The 16,053-nt window shown below is 39.7% G+C and overlaps 1 protein-coding gene across 2 annotated transcripts in view; it reads left to right on the top strand.

Annotated features, from left to right (window-relative positions):
- NCAPG2 (non-SMC condensin II complex subunit G2) overlaps positions 1-8,472 on the top strand; it is a 48,949-nt gene extending 40,477 nt beyond the window's left edge. For both annotated transcript variants that reach the window (XM_071428610.1, XM_071428609.1), the window contains one exon: positions 2,658-8,472. In XM_071428610.1, the coding sequence (XP_071284711.1) occupies positions 2,658-2,709 (52 nt within the window). In that variant the 3' untranslated portion in view covers positions 2,710-8,472. The remainder of the gene's footprint in view (positions 1-2,657) is intronic.
- Positions 8,473-16,053: the final 7,581 nt, after the last annotated feature.

The following is a 16,053-nucleotide window of genomic DNA, read 5'->3' as shown; positions in this document are numbered from 1 at the left end:
GAGTTGCTTGGCTGTGAACAAAATGTCCTTTGGTCAGGACTTTGCTTAGAAACAAAATCAAACACAAATAAACAAAACCCCATTCTTTTCCCCTTGAAATTATTTTACAATGGGTTGCCAAGTGCCCTGCTAGAATATTTTTAACAATAATAATAATAATAATTATGTGGAAAAGAAGGAGAGCAGCAGGGTATCGTGTTTCAGTTTGCACTTCTTCTAATCAAGACAGTAAAAAAAGCTGTGAAATTAAAGTGAATCTTAACATGATTAAATAAATAGGCACATTAAAGTGAATAATTGCTGCCACTTGAGAGCACTAGTGACTATAAATTTCAGTGAGAACACAGATAATTGCTTTATGAATCTATATGATTGTCTCTGCCCAGTGAACTGGGACAAATCAACCTGCATGTTGGGGCAGATGAAGAGTGGAAGATGCTACACAGTGTTTTAATTTCGTGATATATGAGTGGCTACCTTTGTGTAATACCAACCCAGGAGGCAGTTGCAGACAAAATTCAAGGGTTAGGGATATGAATATGGTAATGGGAAGACTTTTTCTATGAATTGGAATTGCATTATGATAAATTTCAGAAGCTATCACACAGCTTTGCAGAATCTGGGGGGTTTCATATTGGTACAGTTATGTTGGGGAATTTTTCTGTCCAGAAGGGTAAAATAATTGATGCTGGAAAGAGGTTTGGAGGGAGTTATGCAGTGATCAGGTTTGCACCATGAATTGAAGTGTGTTTGCAGTCTCCCAGCTAGGACAGAATGTCACACTGGGCTGGGCCTCTGGTGGCTTCTGATGTGCCATTTGTAGTGCTCTGCTGCTTGTGTGCTAATGTAGCTAAAATGTGATTATGCATGCTCTAAAACATGCCCTATTGTTTGTAAGCTATTTTATCATCCTACTCTGCTTACCAAACACCAAATTTTGTTATGGTATGCTGCAAGCTACATCTCTGGGCATTAATTTGAAGACAGTCCTCTAACACATATTACTGTGCTGCTGCTAGCTAAAAGACCTTACTGGGTTTTAACTCATTCTTAATAGTATTACTATTTTTTGCTTCTGAATGCATTAGCTCCTAATAACTCCTTGAGGGATTATTTTATTCAATACCCAGGTGTACCAGGAAATGGTGACATTCTTTAATTTCCCAAGAGAACTGGCATTCTGTGCCAGCATCTTAACTTAGGAGTAATCTCTTACATATTAGCAATGAAAGTAAAAAAAAAAAAAAATAAAGCTGTCTGGTGTGGTAATTAAGGTGCTGCCCTTATACAAGGAATTGGTGCACTAATTCAGAAGCAAAACTTTTCACTGCAATTTACTTTTCCCTCTTCAGCTGAGCTAGTGGTTTCAGATGGTCCTGTGGGTCTGTATTTTAAAAATGCTGTTCAGTGTATTTAAAAATTCTGGACAACATACTGTGTATTGAGACAATTTCCTCAAGAGTAATGGCACACACATTAGTTTATAAAATGCAAATATTTATGCCTAACAAAAAAATGCAGATAAAGCTGTCAATGCAGTCGTTCAGAGACTAGAGAAAAATGTCTCACATTCTGTAAAACCTAATGTGCTATGGGGTAATAACTTTTACTTAATACTGTGTATTTACTTTATTTAGCATTTTGATATATTAATATCAGAATTAAAATTTAGCTAATGGCTGTGCTGAAATTTTTTGGTTTGTATTATCATTTAGCTAGCTCCCAAATTCTTAATTGCATTCTCATTGCATCTGTAAATTATTGCTCTTGAGTTTTTTGGTGTATAACTCTAGGTATGATTTCTCTGCCTCCCATCTTTAAGTTCCCTAGGAAGGTACTTGGTAAAACTGACTTCAGCTTTTCTGTTTGGGAGGAGCAGAGTTAGCCCAAGTGATGGCTTTTGGCCAACGTGCCAATGGTCCCACATTACAAATCCATTGGTATTTTAGCCTTAAACTGCTAGGAAATAAAATTTATACAAAGCAGCATTGTGCCTACACCCACAGAACATAACTAATTCTCCTAAATCTGTAGAACCTTGTACACTACCTTTAGTTGAGGCTGGAGTTTCATCCTGGCTTAAAGGCTGTGGCACTGCAGAGAGGGGTGTGAGATCAGAGTCAGAGCAGGGCTGAGGAGAGTGAGGGCAGCTCGAGGGGGCAGTTGCTCATAAGGATAAGATTGAAAGCTCAGGCTTAGAAAAAAGTTGTCACAGGCGAAAACAAAAATTATAAAGATTGAAGAGTGAGGGAGAAATGAAGAAAGTAAATGAATGAAAAGTGGTCTTAGAATGAATTTCTTGTAAAGGATTTCACTGTTTTGTTTGAACAAAAGAGTGACTATGCTGTGCAGAAAACGAGTGGGTTCTTTAACTAGATGATGAAATATTAGAAAATGTGCTTGAATTGACATAGTAATTTAAACTGCTTTGCTGTTGGTTAGTCTAGAGACAGATGATCAGGAGAAAAATGGAAAAGTTGAAAGAAAACGAATCCAGCTATTTCAAAAGTAATTTGTAAAGGCATTTTAATAAACTAATATGGACTAACTGGTCAAAGAAATCATGTGGTAGCTGTACTCCGAGCATCAAATAGTTAAGGATTGATTTGGCATTTAGCATTTCTAATTCTGTTATGCATTGTTTTATGGCATTTCAGATTCCTGTGTGAATCATCTCTGAAAATTTTGGATGAGTTTTTGAATCCTTGACCACGCAGAAGCTTTTGTCGTGAAAATTAAGGGAAGGTGTATTGCTTTGTAAAAAACTTAACTTGTAAACTTGTGAATTGCTTAAAACTGTTTTCTGTTATTCTGTACATTTAAAGCAAGCAAAATGTATAAAAGAGTGTATAGAAATTATGTAATAGTAAAGATTTTTCAACAGCTGCAAAGGGGTTGTTCTGTATAAAAATGTCTTCTGGGAGGGAGTGTAAAATCAGTATTTTTGTATCTTTGTTTTTGTAAAACAAATAATAACTGTATCATAGATACTCTTGGGGCTGAGGTTGCATGTAACCTCAGTTCCTGGGAGGACTACAGCATATTCCTAGGGGTTATGGAAATGAATCTTACTTTGAGATGTGTGAGGGTCAAAATGGTGATTGGGAATAGCCATCATGACTTTATCAGGGGCAAACTCTGCCTTACCAGCCTGACTTCCCTCCCTTTTGGAGAAGAAGAAAGAGCACAGCATGTCCTGTTTCCTATCCTTGGCAAAGACTTTTACATAGTCTTACACAGTATCCTTACAGCCAAACTAGAGAGAGATGGGATGGATGGGTAGACTTGGAAGATGAGTGGAAAACTGGCTGGACCATCAGAGTGGAGGAATAATCTGCTAAGGGATGAGATTGGCAGCTGTGGCTGTGGCACTGCTGAGGCAGGCCCTGCTGCCAGGGCTGGTTGGTGACAGGGTGAGCAGCAGCCTTGGACTGATGGCAGGTGACAGCAGCTGGGAGCCACGGCTGACACCAAGGAGCATCTCCTGATGTTCAGCAAAGACCTGGAGCTGATGGACAAATCCTGCACCACCCACACAGGCACCTGCAGGAGGGTAAAGGAAACACTTTCCCCAGAGATGACTGGAGGAGAATGTGAGGCTACGGAAACTTGAGCAAGAGAATTTCTTGTTGGATGTGAAAAACAATCATTATGAGAGAGAAATGGAACTGGAAGAGGTTGCTCAGAAAGCCTGTGGAATACCCATCCTTGGAGATGTGCAGAACTTGGCTGACAAGGGAGGAGGGCTCTGACCTTCTATGGTGTCATAGCTTTGGAGTTAACCCTGCTGAGCTGGGGATTGGACCAGATTCTCCCCTGAGCTTCCTCATGACTTAAATATTCAGGTGATTCAGTCCCCAGTACACTGGGGGAAATGTCTTAAGTATTAAACATAGGCTTGAGTAATATATAAATTGGTTTATATTTAACTATTTTTAAAATTATAGCTATTTTGATCAGTTAGTACTAAGGATGCAGATAATGCAGGCATCTAAGCCACTTATTTAATTTTCTTCTTGCAACCAGATTCTCGCCCAATGATGCCTTGTGAAGGCTGACCTCGAATAGAGGCTAGACAGTATTAAAGGAATAAAGTAAGTATTTATTAAAAGGTGTGCTACACTTTGGGTAGTACAAGAGCCCAGCCAGGGCTACACCCACGATGGACCCAAAATGCTCACAAAATGCACAACCAGTCATGAGGTCTCTCACTTTCAGAAGTTCTGGTCCATTTGCACATTGGAGTTAATTGTCCAATTACAGCTCCAGCCCATGAAGTCCCATCCTTCTTGTTTTTCTCTCTTGAGTCCACATTGTTTATCTTGGGCCTGAGATTTGGGTCGGTTGTCCTTGGTCCCCAGCTAGAGAAGGAATTGTTTTGTCTCCCTAGTCTGTGAAGAGAGCTTACCATCCCCTACAAACTAAAGCAGTACAGAATCTGAAAAATATAAAAGCTAAAACCTGAGGCATCACCAAGACTAAAAGAATGCTTATTGCAGGATGCTATTTTTCCTTAATGGAGATACCTGTAAATTGCCTGTCTGAGCTCATGGGGTGGTTCAAGCCCAGCCAGCAGCCAGGCACCACCCAGCTGCTCCCTCACTACCTCCACCCCTTCAGACATGGGGGCAGGACTGAAAGGACACGAAAAGAAACAGTTGAATAATTAAGTAAAAATAATAGCACTTTTTCAAGTTGTGAGGAAAAGAGATAAAAAGAAAGGGAAATAAAACCATCCAGCCAGTCTTTGGGCAGTGCCCTTTGCACAACCTCCCCCCCAGTTTATTGCTGAGCATGGTGCCAGATGGTGTGAGAATCCCTTTGGTCACTTGGGGTCCCCTGTCCCAGCTGTGTCCCCTCCACACTCCTGGTGCCTGCCCAGCCTCCTTAGGGGTGGGGTGAGAAGCAGGGAAGCCATGATGCTGTGTAAGCCCTGCTCAGCAGTAGCTGAAACATCCCTGTGTTATCAGCACTGTCTCCAGCACAAATCTGAAATATAGCCCTATACCAGCTACTGTGAAGGAATTTATCTGAGCCAGAACCACAGCTCCTGATGCTTTAGTTTTGTCTGGTTTAGGAGATTTAATAGGAATCTCCAAAAAACAATTCAGCCACAGACCAAAGCCTCATCCTCCAGCTTAGACCTGGAGACCTGGACATGAAGCTCTTGGTTATGTACAGTTAAGTGAAGTGATTCTCAGGGTGGGCCTGTGCAAATGGCTATTGAGTCTCCAGTGTTACTGAGGGGCACTGACACTGAAGTTAACCAATCTGGCCAAATTAAGACAGACTCTTCATTATTGATTAAGATTTGTGCAAAGCTGTATCTCCTGTCTGTCTAAACAAGCATCTACTCTGCTGGTTTTCTTTCCATGGGAAGAGACTGTAAGGTTTTTTCAATATCTGCTGTCACTGCAAACATCAGACCCATGCTTGACCTTGGTACATAAAACTTCCCTACTGGATAAAAGCTGTTTTAGCTGGAATGTTGATATTTAAAAGCAGTGCAGTTCTTAATAAACAACTGGCAAGCTTTGCAACAGGACAGTCAGTGTGTGCATGGATTCATGAGTTCCAGATGTACCTCATCCACAACAGTGGCCTGACCAAAGGAACTAATGCTGCCCCAGCAGGTAGCTGCAAATCTGCCAACTGTTTATCTATCAACATCTTTATAAAAACTGTGTTCTTTGGCCTTCATTCTTCTACATCTGTTAACAGGCAGGTGTTCCGGTAATGACCTTTTAAATCTTCTGATTATACAAATTACTCAATGAATATGTAAATAAGTTTCTTTTTTCTGCTTCTCAGTCTCTCAGTATTTGCTCATATCATTATATTAGAAAAGAATCCAAATTTACTGCCTTGTTTTTCTTCAGTGTATAATTTTGTTTTATTCATGGAATTCATGGTACAGATGCAATAGCCCTGTCAGGTAGGAAATGAAGGTCATTCCATCAACATCATAAATATGTGGATTTCCTTTGAAGAACTCAGAGGTGATACTGCTAGGAAGGGTAAAATATTTAAAGATAAACCTTTGTTTTCCTGGTGGCTGGTACTCAAGTGGTTCTTAAGAGGGTTGAAAAAATTTTCTGTTAGTCCTGCAGCTGGTGAACATATTTCAGCTCAATTTCTAGTCCAGCTCTACTAAACTGCTCTGCCATGAAAAAACATTGGCTTTCTGCAACACAGATAATGGTGCTGGCATTCCTTGAGTCAAGGTCTGTCAGGATTTTCTCCTTAGGCCTTTGTGGCAAATTTCACCAGAATATCAGAGGAGTTCTGTGTTTCACTTGCTGTTCTCATTGCAAACTTTGATCTTGCAAAAATTTAAATCTACATTTTCCTTCTGTTTGGGAGAGACAAATAAATAGAACATTTCTTAAGCTGTTATCTTTTGTAAACCTGTAAAACAGATTAACAGATTTGTTTCATCTTATTAATCAAAAGTGCTGTCAGGGAAGAGGTGGTGTTTTTTGAGTGTGTTTGAAAACTTCCCTTAATCTTGAGACAGACCCTTTGAGATCTGTTTAGCTTTTTGAAGAAGTTGAACCTGCCTTTCATTAATAAAATTTCTTGAAAAATGAGCAAGAAAACATCAGTCTATGACACACCTTTGGGCAACTGGCACTGGCAGGTGATGAAGAGCTGCCTGCAGAAGAAACGTTCTGGACACATTTGTACCTGAGAGTGCCATGTCTGGAGCTCTTCCCTTTGTGCATATGCATTCAGGATCAATGAGACTGAAGAAAGCAATAACTTTAAACTACTTTCAGTAATCAACATTGTTTGTAAGGACTTGGGCCCTTTTTGTAATGACAATGTTCATTTGCTTTGTTGTCTGGATGGGAAACAAAGCCCTGCATCTGCCACCTATCACAGCTTCAACTTGTGAGCAAGGAAAAACCAGGATTAAATTCTCAAGCTTCTTAGCAAATAAATATCTTCAGGTACAGATCCAAGCACACAAACCTTCAGAATAGCCAAGGAAGTTAAAAAAAACCCACCTTGCACCTGTTGTTTACTCCATGAGAGCTGAAACTCACTTTATATTTAAACTCCCATGTGCTGCTCTCAAGTGTTCTGAGGTCTTTTGACTTTCAGAAGGAAGTTGGACTAATTTTCACAAAGTCTTTCACCTTACCTGAAGGATGCTTAGTGAAGGGCACTCCTGATGACTGTGATGTGAAACCATGACACACAGCAGTGAACTTCCCATATTCTTTGCTGATCTGCTCCAGTGTTTTGCAGACCAAGACCATGGCAGAGTCCAGCTGTGCCTATGCCAGCAGCCCCTGTTGTGGCCACTGCCCGTGTCCGAGAGGAGAGCTTGGCTTAGTGCTGGCACCTGGACAAGCAGCTGGCAAAGGGCAGCTTTCAGGAGCAGCTGCAGAATTTTCCACGAGAGGCCAGCAGTTCTTCAGGTTCATTAAACCCTTGCAAATAGGCACAGACCTTGCCTAATCTGCTCTGGATAAGAATTCTTGGTCCTGGGCTCTGTGTGGCTGCTTGTCTGAGCACGACCTGAGGCACAGCCCCAGGCTTCCAGCAGCGCTGCAGCTTTGGCTTTCATTTACTGAGCAATCACTGGGGGGTTTTCACTTGGTTAGGGTGTTCAGCATAGATGTGTTCTGGGTCTTCTCTAATCAAAGTCCTTTGTCTCTCCAGTTCCACATCATGGTTCTTGCAAAGTTGCAATAATGATATGCTGTGGCACTGAGGAAATTTCATTCTCTGTTGTATCTGTCACCACTGTTTGTTACTTTTATTTTGTAACTGCTCGTGACTCTAGTAAGCAGAAGCTGTCACCAATCTTTGACACAATCTCTTGTGTCATTCTTTTTAACCAGAGGAGCACCTTTTTCTTAGCTAAATAATTTGGTTCTCAAACAGATGATGTGACAATTGTTTATTTCATTGCTTAAGACATCACTTTGCTAGATTCTTCCTATGTAAAATTCTAGTATTTTGTTTTATACTCTGTCGACTTGTCCCAGTTTCAAATATATGTTCAAAGTTCATTACTTTATGCTTGTTTTTTGTGCTGTCATTAATGAAAATGTTAAATAAGATGCTGTTCCAAAACATCATTAGTAATTACTTTTCAGCTAATCTAGTTCCCTCTTCCGTTCAGTTGGTTCCTTACCCATCTTACTACATCTGCAATAAATCCTTGTCTTGGGTTAATATATTTTTATTGTGCTGCAGTAGCAGATGCTCTGCTGTGAAGCTTTACATTTTAAGCAGGTACATTTTAGCAGTTCTTGCTGGAGAGGTACCTGAATCCTGAGTGACCCCATACCCACATCAAAGACATAGGGGATAGAGCTAGCCCAGCCTCCTTCAGAGTTCTCTGCAATGTGCAATGATGTGTGCTTCCTGCCTTTTGGGGTAATTATTAAACATTTAGATAAACTGTTTGTGTTAGCTCAGCTTCCATCTGAATAAAGAATATTGATTTGGCTGGGGTTTTTTTGTGTTGCTTCCTACTTGTTGACATCCTTACTTACCCACTGCCTAAAATGGTACCTGAACACAAGCTTCTTAGTGAGAAATTCGGGCTTCATGCATAGACCTTTCTGAAATCTTGCCATGGTTATTAAAAATAGGTGTTTGCGACTTTATTTTCTTAGAACAGCCTCTAAAGGAAAAATGCGGCATCTGTAAGAGCCTACAAATTCAATTAGACCAGTCTAGGACAGTACTTGGAAACAAAACAAAGCAAAACAACCCAAAGTAACTCTACTTCCTGCTCTAGTTCTGGCTATTTAAGGACAGTGTGACTGTCCTGCATTGAAGGAAAAGCTCCTTTGACTGATAGGCTCATTTTGCTCATCACATTGCCAAAATCTGTGTCCTTTCTTACACCATCCTCTATGGTGGACACTACCAATACACAGGATAAAGAAAAGACTTTTACTCTCAGTATTTTCTCAGTTCTGCACAAAGAGAATTTCTAAGGCTTGTTCTATATTTAAAAGTGGTCCTTTATTAGAGGGGATCATCCTTCCTGACAAAAATCATTCCCTTTCTGTTCTGTCCCCAGTTTCCCTCTTGTGGGCTGATCTCTTGGTCTACAGGACATTGGTTTTCATGGGTCTGTGCCCCCACAGTATGTAAAACACTTGTTTGCCAGTGCCTGAGCTGGTCACTGGGCACAGCAGATGAGTTTGCCTTGTGTACAAGAGCTGCTGGGAAATGTGCAATGATCACAACAACCTATATTCAAACTCAAGTAGCAAAAATGGCTGAGATGGACACTGCGTGGTGCTCTCTATGTCCCAAGAATCTGATTTTTTAATGAAAGAAGTGGTGGGTTTACCATCTTCCACATCAGATTTTTTTCTCCTTTTGTAGGTGTTTCCTATTGTCAGAATTTCAAAAGTTAATGTTATGCTAGGGCTCAAAAAGGATATAAAATCAGTCTACCTGCCATGAAATTGAGAAGTGTTTGATCCAAGAAAGATCTCAAGGGATCTGATTACAGCCTCCTGCTTCCCTGATTTGATCTGCACTGGAATTGACAGCAAACTTTGGTTCCTAAGCCATCCATCGCAGGTCAGCCAGCCTCTGGGGGATTCTTTTCTTCCCAGTTGAGATCACAGAGCCTTAAACTGCCTGAGTAGCACGTAGAGACCAGGGAACCTAGCCTGCAGTTTTTAATTTATCAGTGGCTCATGATGCATTGATTGAATGCTTAAAAGCAGGCCTGTTTCAGTGTGATCTAATATTAGAAAGCACTCTATCTGTGCTATCTGATAAGACTCTCCTGGGCAATTAGCACATCTCAACAGGTGTAATGCTTTTGTCTCTGGAAATAAACTGACCGTGGAAAAAAATATATGGAACCTTTTTTTTTTTGTTGTTGGTTGGGGGCTTTTTTGCTGGTTTGTTTGTTTGTTTGTTTTAATTATAGTGAGAGGGAAGCAAAGGATTTTTTTTCATAAACGTATTTGTGAAGACCATCTTCATCCTTTTGGCTCTCAGGCTTCCTGTTGCAGTTCCAGGTTAGGACAGCTCTTTTATCTCTAATTTTATTCATCTGCTAATGAAAGAAAATGCCAGTTACAAGTTTATTTTTGTCTTGGTATTTTTTCTAATTGCGTTTAATGTAATTCTTGCCAGTAGAATTTTGTGCCTTTACCATCTCTTCACCATGATTTTCCTTTTTCATTGGCAAGCTAGGAGGTGAAATGATTGAATATTAAGTACCCATCTCACACCTCAGAGCAAGAACCTTGTTCATCTGTTTGTGTACCTCTTCATCACACACAGTGGAAGCTCTGTTATACAGAGCAGAAAAGTTCATGAGAAATGCCCAGACTAGGAGGGAGATTCCCTAGAGAAGCAAAGTAGGTACTTTTGTTTGGTTTTTGATGCTCCATTGGAACACTCTTAACTACAACAGGGAGCAACAGGAAGGCTTTTAAAGTGGTGATTCAGAACAGAAAAAGAGCATTGTCTTTTCTATTATTCAACTTTTAATATTTTCTCTAAAACCCATGATTGTTCTCAACATAATTTGTACTTGCAGAGACACATAATGTAATTTCAGTGTAGTCTAAACAATGTTCCTCTCTCCAGCTGTCGTTACCATGAACTTTCCCTATCTTTTTTTTTCCTGATCACAGCATACCCTCAAAGAGTGACCTTCCTTTAAAAGAAATGCATCATAGACCTAAGTAGTCTTGTACTCTGAGATATCAGAATGCTTTCAGCAAGACTTTCTAATATTTTAAACTGGAAATTATGTGCTTACTTTATTTTTTATTCCTTTTTATCTATTCAAAATAACCCATGTCAAGAAACGTTTTAAAACTGCAGTGAAAAGGATCTGAGCTCAGTTGCTCCTGTTCCATTCTGAGTTGCTATCAGACATATTGGTCAATTCTACATTTCCTTTACAGTGTACCAGGAAGAAAATATCCTCAAGGATACTCCAAGCTTATAGACACACAGCAGCTATAGCAAATATTCTAACCTCTGGACATCCACCAGGTTTGTTTCTGTGTTTTACAGTAAGTAGGACAATAGAACATTGAGAATTGGATAGAACACAGGATGAGCTTACCCCCAAGGCAGATTGTCTCCAGTAACACGCAGCTGAAGTGAGAGAGTTACTGGAGAAAATAATGGGAGGGGAGCACAGGTGACTTCTTGACAGTTTGCTGTTGCACACCTCCTCTCACCAGCACAGCAAGGGGCTGAAAAATGCAAGAATCTGCACTTGGTGCTTTGTGAAACCAGATCCTCCCTTGTATGTTTTCAGGATGAGAGGAATGGCTTCAAGCTGTGCCAGGTGAGGTTTAGAATGGATATTAGGATGGATTTCTTCACTGAAAGGATGCTTAAGCATTAGAATATCCTGCCCAGGGTAGGGATGAAATCACCATCCCTGAAAGTGTTCAAAAGACGTGTGGATGTGTCACTTGGGGATATGGTTTTGTGGCAAACACAGGGTTGCTGGGTTAACAGTTGGATTCAATGATCTTGGATGTCTTTACCAACCTTAAAGATTCTATGATTCTTTGAAACACATAAAGACATGGTTTAAGAGTGTTTTTAGAGCTGAAATCCAGGCACTCAAAAGTCAAGTGATATCAAAATGAAGACATGCACAGCTTAAATCTCTCCTGTGATTATGTGTCAAGTGACACATCTTCAATCACATTAAGAGAAGTTACTCATTCCACACAAACTGTTCCTGTACCTGCTCTATGGATCATGCAAACCCCTTGCTGCTGATGACACAGCAAATGGTCAGTGCTTTTATCCCCTCATGGTTCAGCACACAGCTCCACACTGAGCCTGCTGCCTGCTGTGCATACCCAGCTCCTTCTGCAATGACATTACTATGGCACTACTGCAGTCCCAGAATTTCACAGTGATTCATGTCTCTTTCCAGCTCCCTGTAGGTTTACTTATCACCATCTTAAAAATGCACAGTGACACCAAGGTAAAAAATTTCCGCAGATTTTTTTCCATGTTTTTCAGATTATAACACTTGTTGCCTTGAGGCACCCATCTCCAGCTGTGGGTGCTCAGCACTGGAACCAGGCTGCAGGTTCTGAGTCAGGTACAGCAAGTGGGGGACACATAACCAGAGCCTCCCCAGCAGCTTCAATCAACTACAGGCCAACTCTTTCAGAATGACAAAGTGCAGTAATCTCATTCATCCTTTAATTGAGTACAAGAGGAGTGGCTATCCCAGGGGATTAGTTGCTTCTTGTAAAATCCATTCACCAAGTATCAAGTCTTACAGATTAACAAAGCTAGATGAAAACAGAATTTTTAAACTGTTTTTGAATTCCCTCCCATTAAAAGAACCTAATTAGTTTTAAAAATTGGCTCCCTATTGACATTTCAAATCCATTTTGATCAATGGCAACCAAATCTAATTATTCATTGCACACCTAAGGGTTTCAAGGTGGTTTTGAACAACAAGACCCTATTATCAAGAAACATTACAGTTGTCTAATCCTTTCACTTGGATATCCCATCATGGTGTGCTCGGACAGCAATTTTTTAAACTCTACTGAGGCTCTAAATGCCCATGAAAATCAGCAGAAATTAATGTGGTTTTGTTTTAAAATCTGTCTCCAGAGACTACAAAACAGGCAAGTCCCAGTTCAGCCGGTGCTGGACTGAGGTGACAGTGGGTGTTAGCTGGAAATTCAGCCTTTCTCAGTCAAAAGGGACCAGCTCCAGAGTACCTCAATCACCTGTGCTTGTTCTCACAGAGGCCATTCCTCTCCCAAGGAAGCCCAAATTCCCTTTTATAGCTTGACACCAGGTATAAAGATGTCAGAATGGCCTCAGAGCTGGATTCATCAGTTGCTGTAGCCCTGCCTTGAGACACCAGGGGTTTGTTCTTCACAGGTTCTGGACATCTACATGTTGTTACTTGCTTCACTCCACCTTTGCCTTCTCTTCCAACAGCTTCACACCAAACGCAGCTTCAGCAACCTGTTTCCTGTAGGTATCACCAGCAGTGGTATTTGAACAAGTCAGCTAGAATTTTAGATGAGCCTTAAATGATTTTGGGTTCAATCCAGACCTGCAAATGCCTACATTAACAGAAGCTGCTCTCTCCAGCATCCCTAGCAAACCAGCAGGAGAGATTATGGAAATTTTCCTCACACATGCACACTGAAGTGGCTGGTCTGTTACCAAGGCTTCTTACAGCCTTGGAAGTCAGCCCTGAGCACTCATATACAAAGATGTTTAGGTCTTCAGTTAATGTAAGTCACATCTCCTGCTATTCTCACTGGTAATTTTCTCTAGCTGCATTTCATCTCTTAGGCCTTGAACATTCCACTTTAGGCTCCTTTCCAGAAACACATAAAAACCATTATCATTCAGTTACAGCACAGGGAATAAAAGACAGGCTCACATCTTAGCAGTCATAACTAAAATCAACCTACTTTTTTTTTTTTCCTTTTTAAACTTCATCAGTCATGCACTTGCACAGTTCTCTAGGATTTTTCCTTCTGGCTCTGTATTGAACTCTTGTTCCTTAGTGATGTTGAAATATGTAGAGTAAAACTTCTGGTGTGCACCAGAGCAAAGCCTTTTTCTAATAAAATTTTGGAAACAAGAAAAAAAGCTTTAAAATAGCTGAGAACAGCCAGACAACATCATTCTTAGGTATAACAGAATTGCTATGATATTCATAAAGTTAATCATATCACTATCTTCCATCAAACAGTCTGATATCTTCTAGACTCTGCAAATATTTATTTTCATGCTAAACTGTATTCAGTATGAATTCATTAAAAAATTTCTAAGGCTCTGCTAGTTTTATAGACATTAAATAAAAAATACTGAAAATTGGTAATTTCTGTATCAAATGCTAAAATCCTCTCAAATAATTTTAGTTACACTATGAATTATTCAACAATTGAAAAAGATCACAATTACTGCTCATATGACCTTGGACTATACATTTTCACACCAGTTAAAGGCTTTTCCCTTTAGGAACTTTCTATTCCTTTGTCCTAAAACTTTGTCTCCAAATTCAGAAAACAACCACCAAACTGAAATTTAAGTGAGTATTTGTACTGCTATGGACAGAGTGGTATGACTTTTGGCCTCAGTAATCCAGGCTTCTGTAGAGCTTCTCATGCTTTAGACACTTATTGTCTCAGGCACTTGGTAGCTTTTTAGACATATTGTTTATTGCAGAGTAAAGTCTTTCCTTCTTAATTGCTTTAAAATATTAACTATTTAAATTCTATATTTTAAAACCTGTTTACATGGAGTAAGTTATAAATTTTCTCTTACTGAAAGGATCAAATACACAAAGCTAGATAACCACATCTGTACTTTTCAACATACATGAGTAAAAGAAGTTATGGTTAAGTGCATAAGTCAAAATTTCTATTAAACTTTCTTGATATTTTTAGTACCAAGGGCTATTACAACCTCTGCGATACAGTTGCAATACCCCCACATAATTTGAATATAAATCTTGTGACTTTAAACTTTTCATCAACAACAGTGAAGAAATGTAACTAAAATATGCCAGGGTATGAATGTGTGAACAGTTCTGCAGTCCCTGTTTGAGTGTCCCTGTGAGATCACCCTGCAGAGTGCCCAGTGCGTGTCAGCTGCCGGAGCAGGGTTTATGACTGCTCACACCTGCAGCCTGCACAGTGGCAATTGGTGCTGCTCTCCTTGTCACCATGACACCCCAAGGTGGCTCTAGAGATGCGTTTTGTGGCCTCATTTTTCACAGTCTTGTGCAAGTCCTCAAAAGACACACAGGGTGCAGGAGGATCACTGCTGCTCAAGCAGCTCTGTCTGCCCTCAGAAAGGTGTGGTGAATGTTACACGTGCATCAGAGCCTTCAAAACCTCCCTCAGTGTCTGTGGATACATCTACAGGCTTTGAATATTTTACCGACATCCTCTCAGGCCAGAACATGGAAATAATAAAACAATATAAATTCTGTCTTTTCTGGGCATAGATACACCACAAGCCTCTCTATCTCTTCCTCTCTCCTTTCACCCTTAACCCTCCAATACATCTTAAAGCTCTGCCAAGGTATCTAGGTTACTGAATCAAAGATAAACTGCCTGATAGGTATTGTTCCCTGTGGACTTTGGGCCCATTAGCAGGACAAATGATCTGCAATTAATGTGCTCAGAAGTTTTGATTTGGAGAGGGGGAGTGGAGGGGACAGGGGGATGAGAGGAAGAAAGAAAATGAAGAAGGTAATTTTAATGGCTTTTTTTTTTTTCTCTTAGGGCTTGTTTGTCTGTGCAGGTAGAGTGTATTTAGCATAGCAGGAACTGACCTTTTGTTCAGGCTCTTCTTTATACTTGGATAAACTGACAAATAGCTCCATGATCCTTGGATGAAACATGCACTTCTACCCAGTGAAAATATACAATTTCTACAATCACACAGGTGTACCTATGCTTATAAATATAATTCCCATTTGAAATTAGTAAAACAGACCTGCAAAGGCTTTCAAACACAACCTCACTAACTAAGTACACAGTAAAACTCAGATTTTACCTTTGTGTTGTAAATTCTAATACTTAGCCTCTAACTATCCTGTATTATTTAAATTCTGTTTACAACATTTAATTCATATCACAATTATTTACAAATTGATAAGTATTAAGAGTATTTCTCCTTTGTGTATCTTTATGCCTAACTTATTTTTTGGCAATGTTCTACTTTGACTGAATAATGTGTTTCTTGTTTACACCCAATCAATGTCTGGTTTGTGTAATTTTGGCACTTTTTGTTCTTACATCTCTAAAAAATTCTACTATTAACTCAATTCCCAGCTGATTAATTCACTACTCCTAACATTTCATTCTAAACAGTAATAAATCAACAAAATAAATCCTATAATGATCTTCTTGCCTCTCCCATGCTAAACTAGTACCTACAAGGTCTTTTCTAGCAGGGCCATTTGCCTTTAATATAATCTTAATATAATCTTAATATAATCTGGATGGCCCAGTGAAATTGAGAGAGGCTCACCTAAATATCCAGTGGTTAGTTCATGTCTTTGAATCAACCAGAGCAAAAATT

This window comes from Agelaius tricolor, unplaced genomic scaffold (genome assembly GCF_023055355.1).
Source record: "Agelaius tricolor isolate 1412-34295 unplaced genomic scaffold, bAgeTri1.0.p SCAF_6, whole genome shotgun sequence".
Classification (NCBI taxonomy): Eukaryota; Metazoa; Chordata; class Aves; order Passeriformes; family Icteridae; genus Agelaius; species Agelaius tricolor.
Note: the sequence above shows the minus strand (reverse complement) of the source record. Positions and strands in the feature narration are given on the sequence as shown.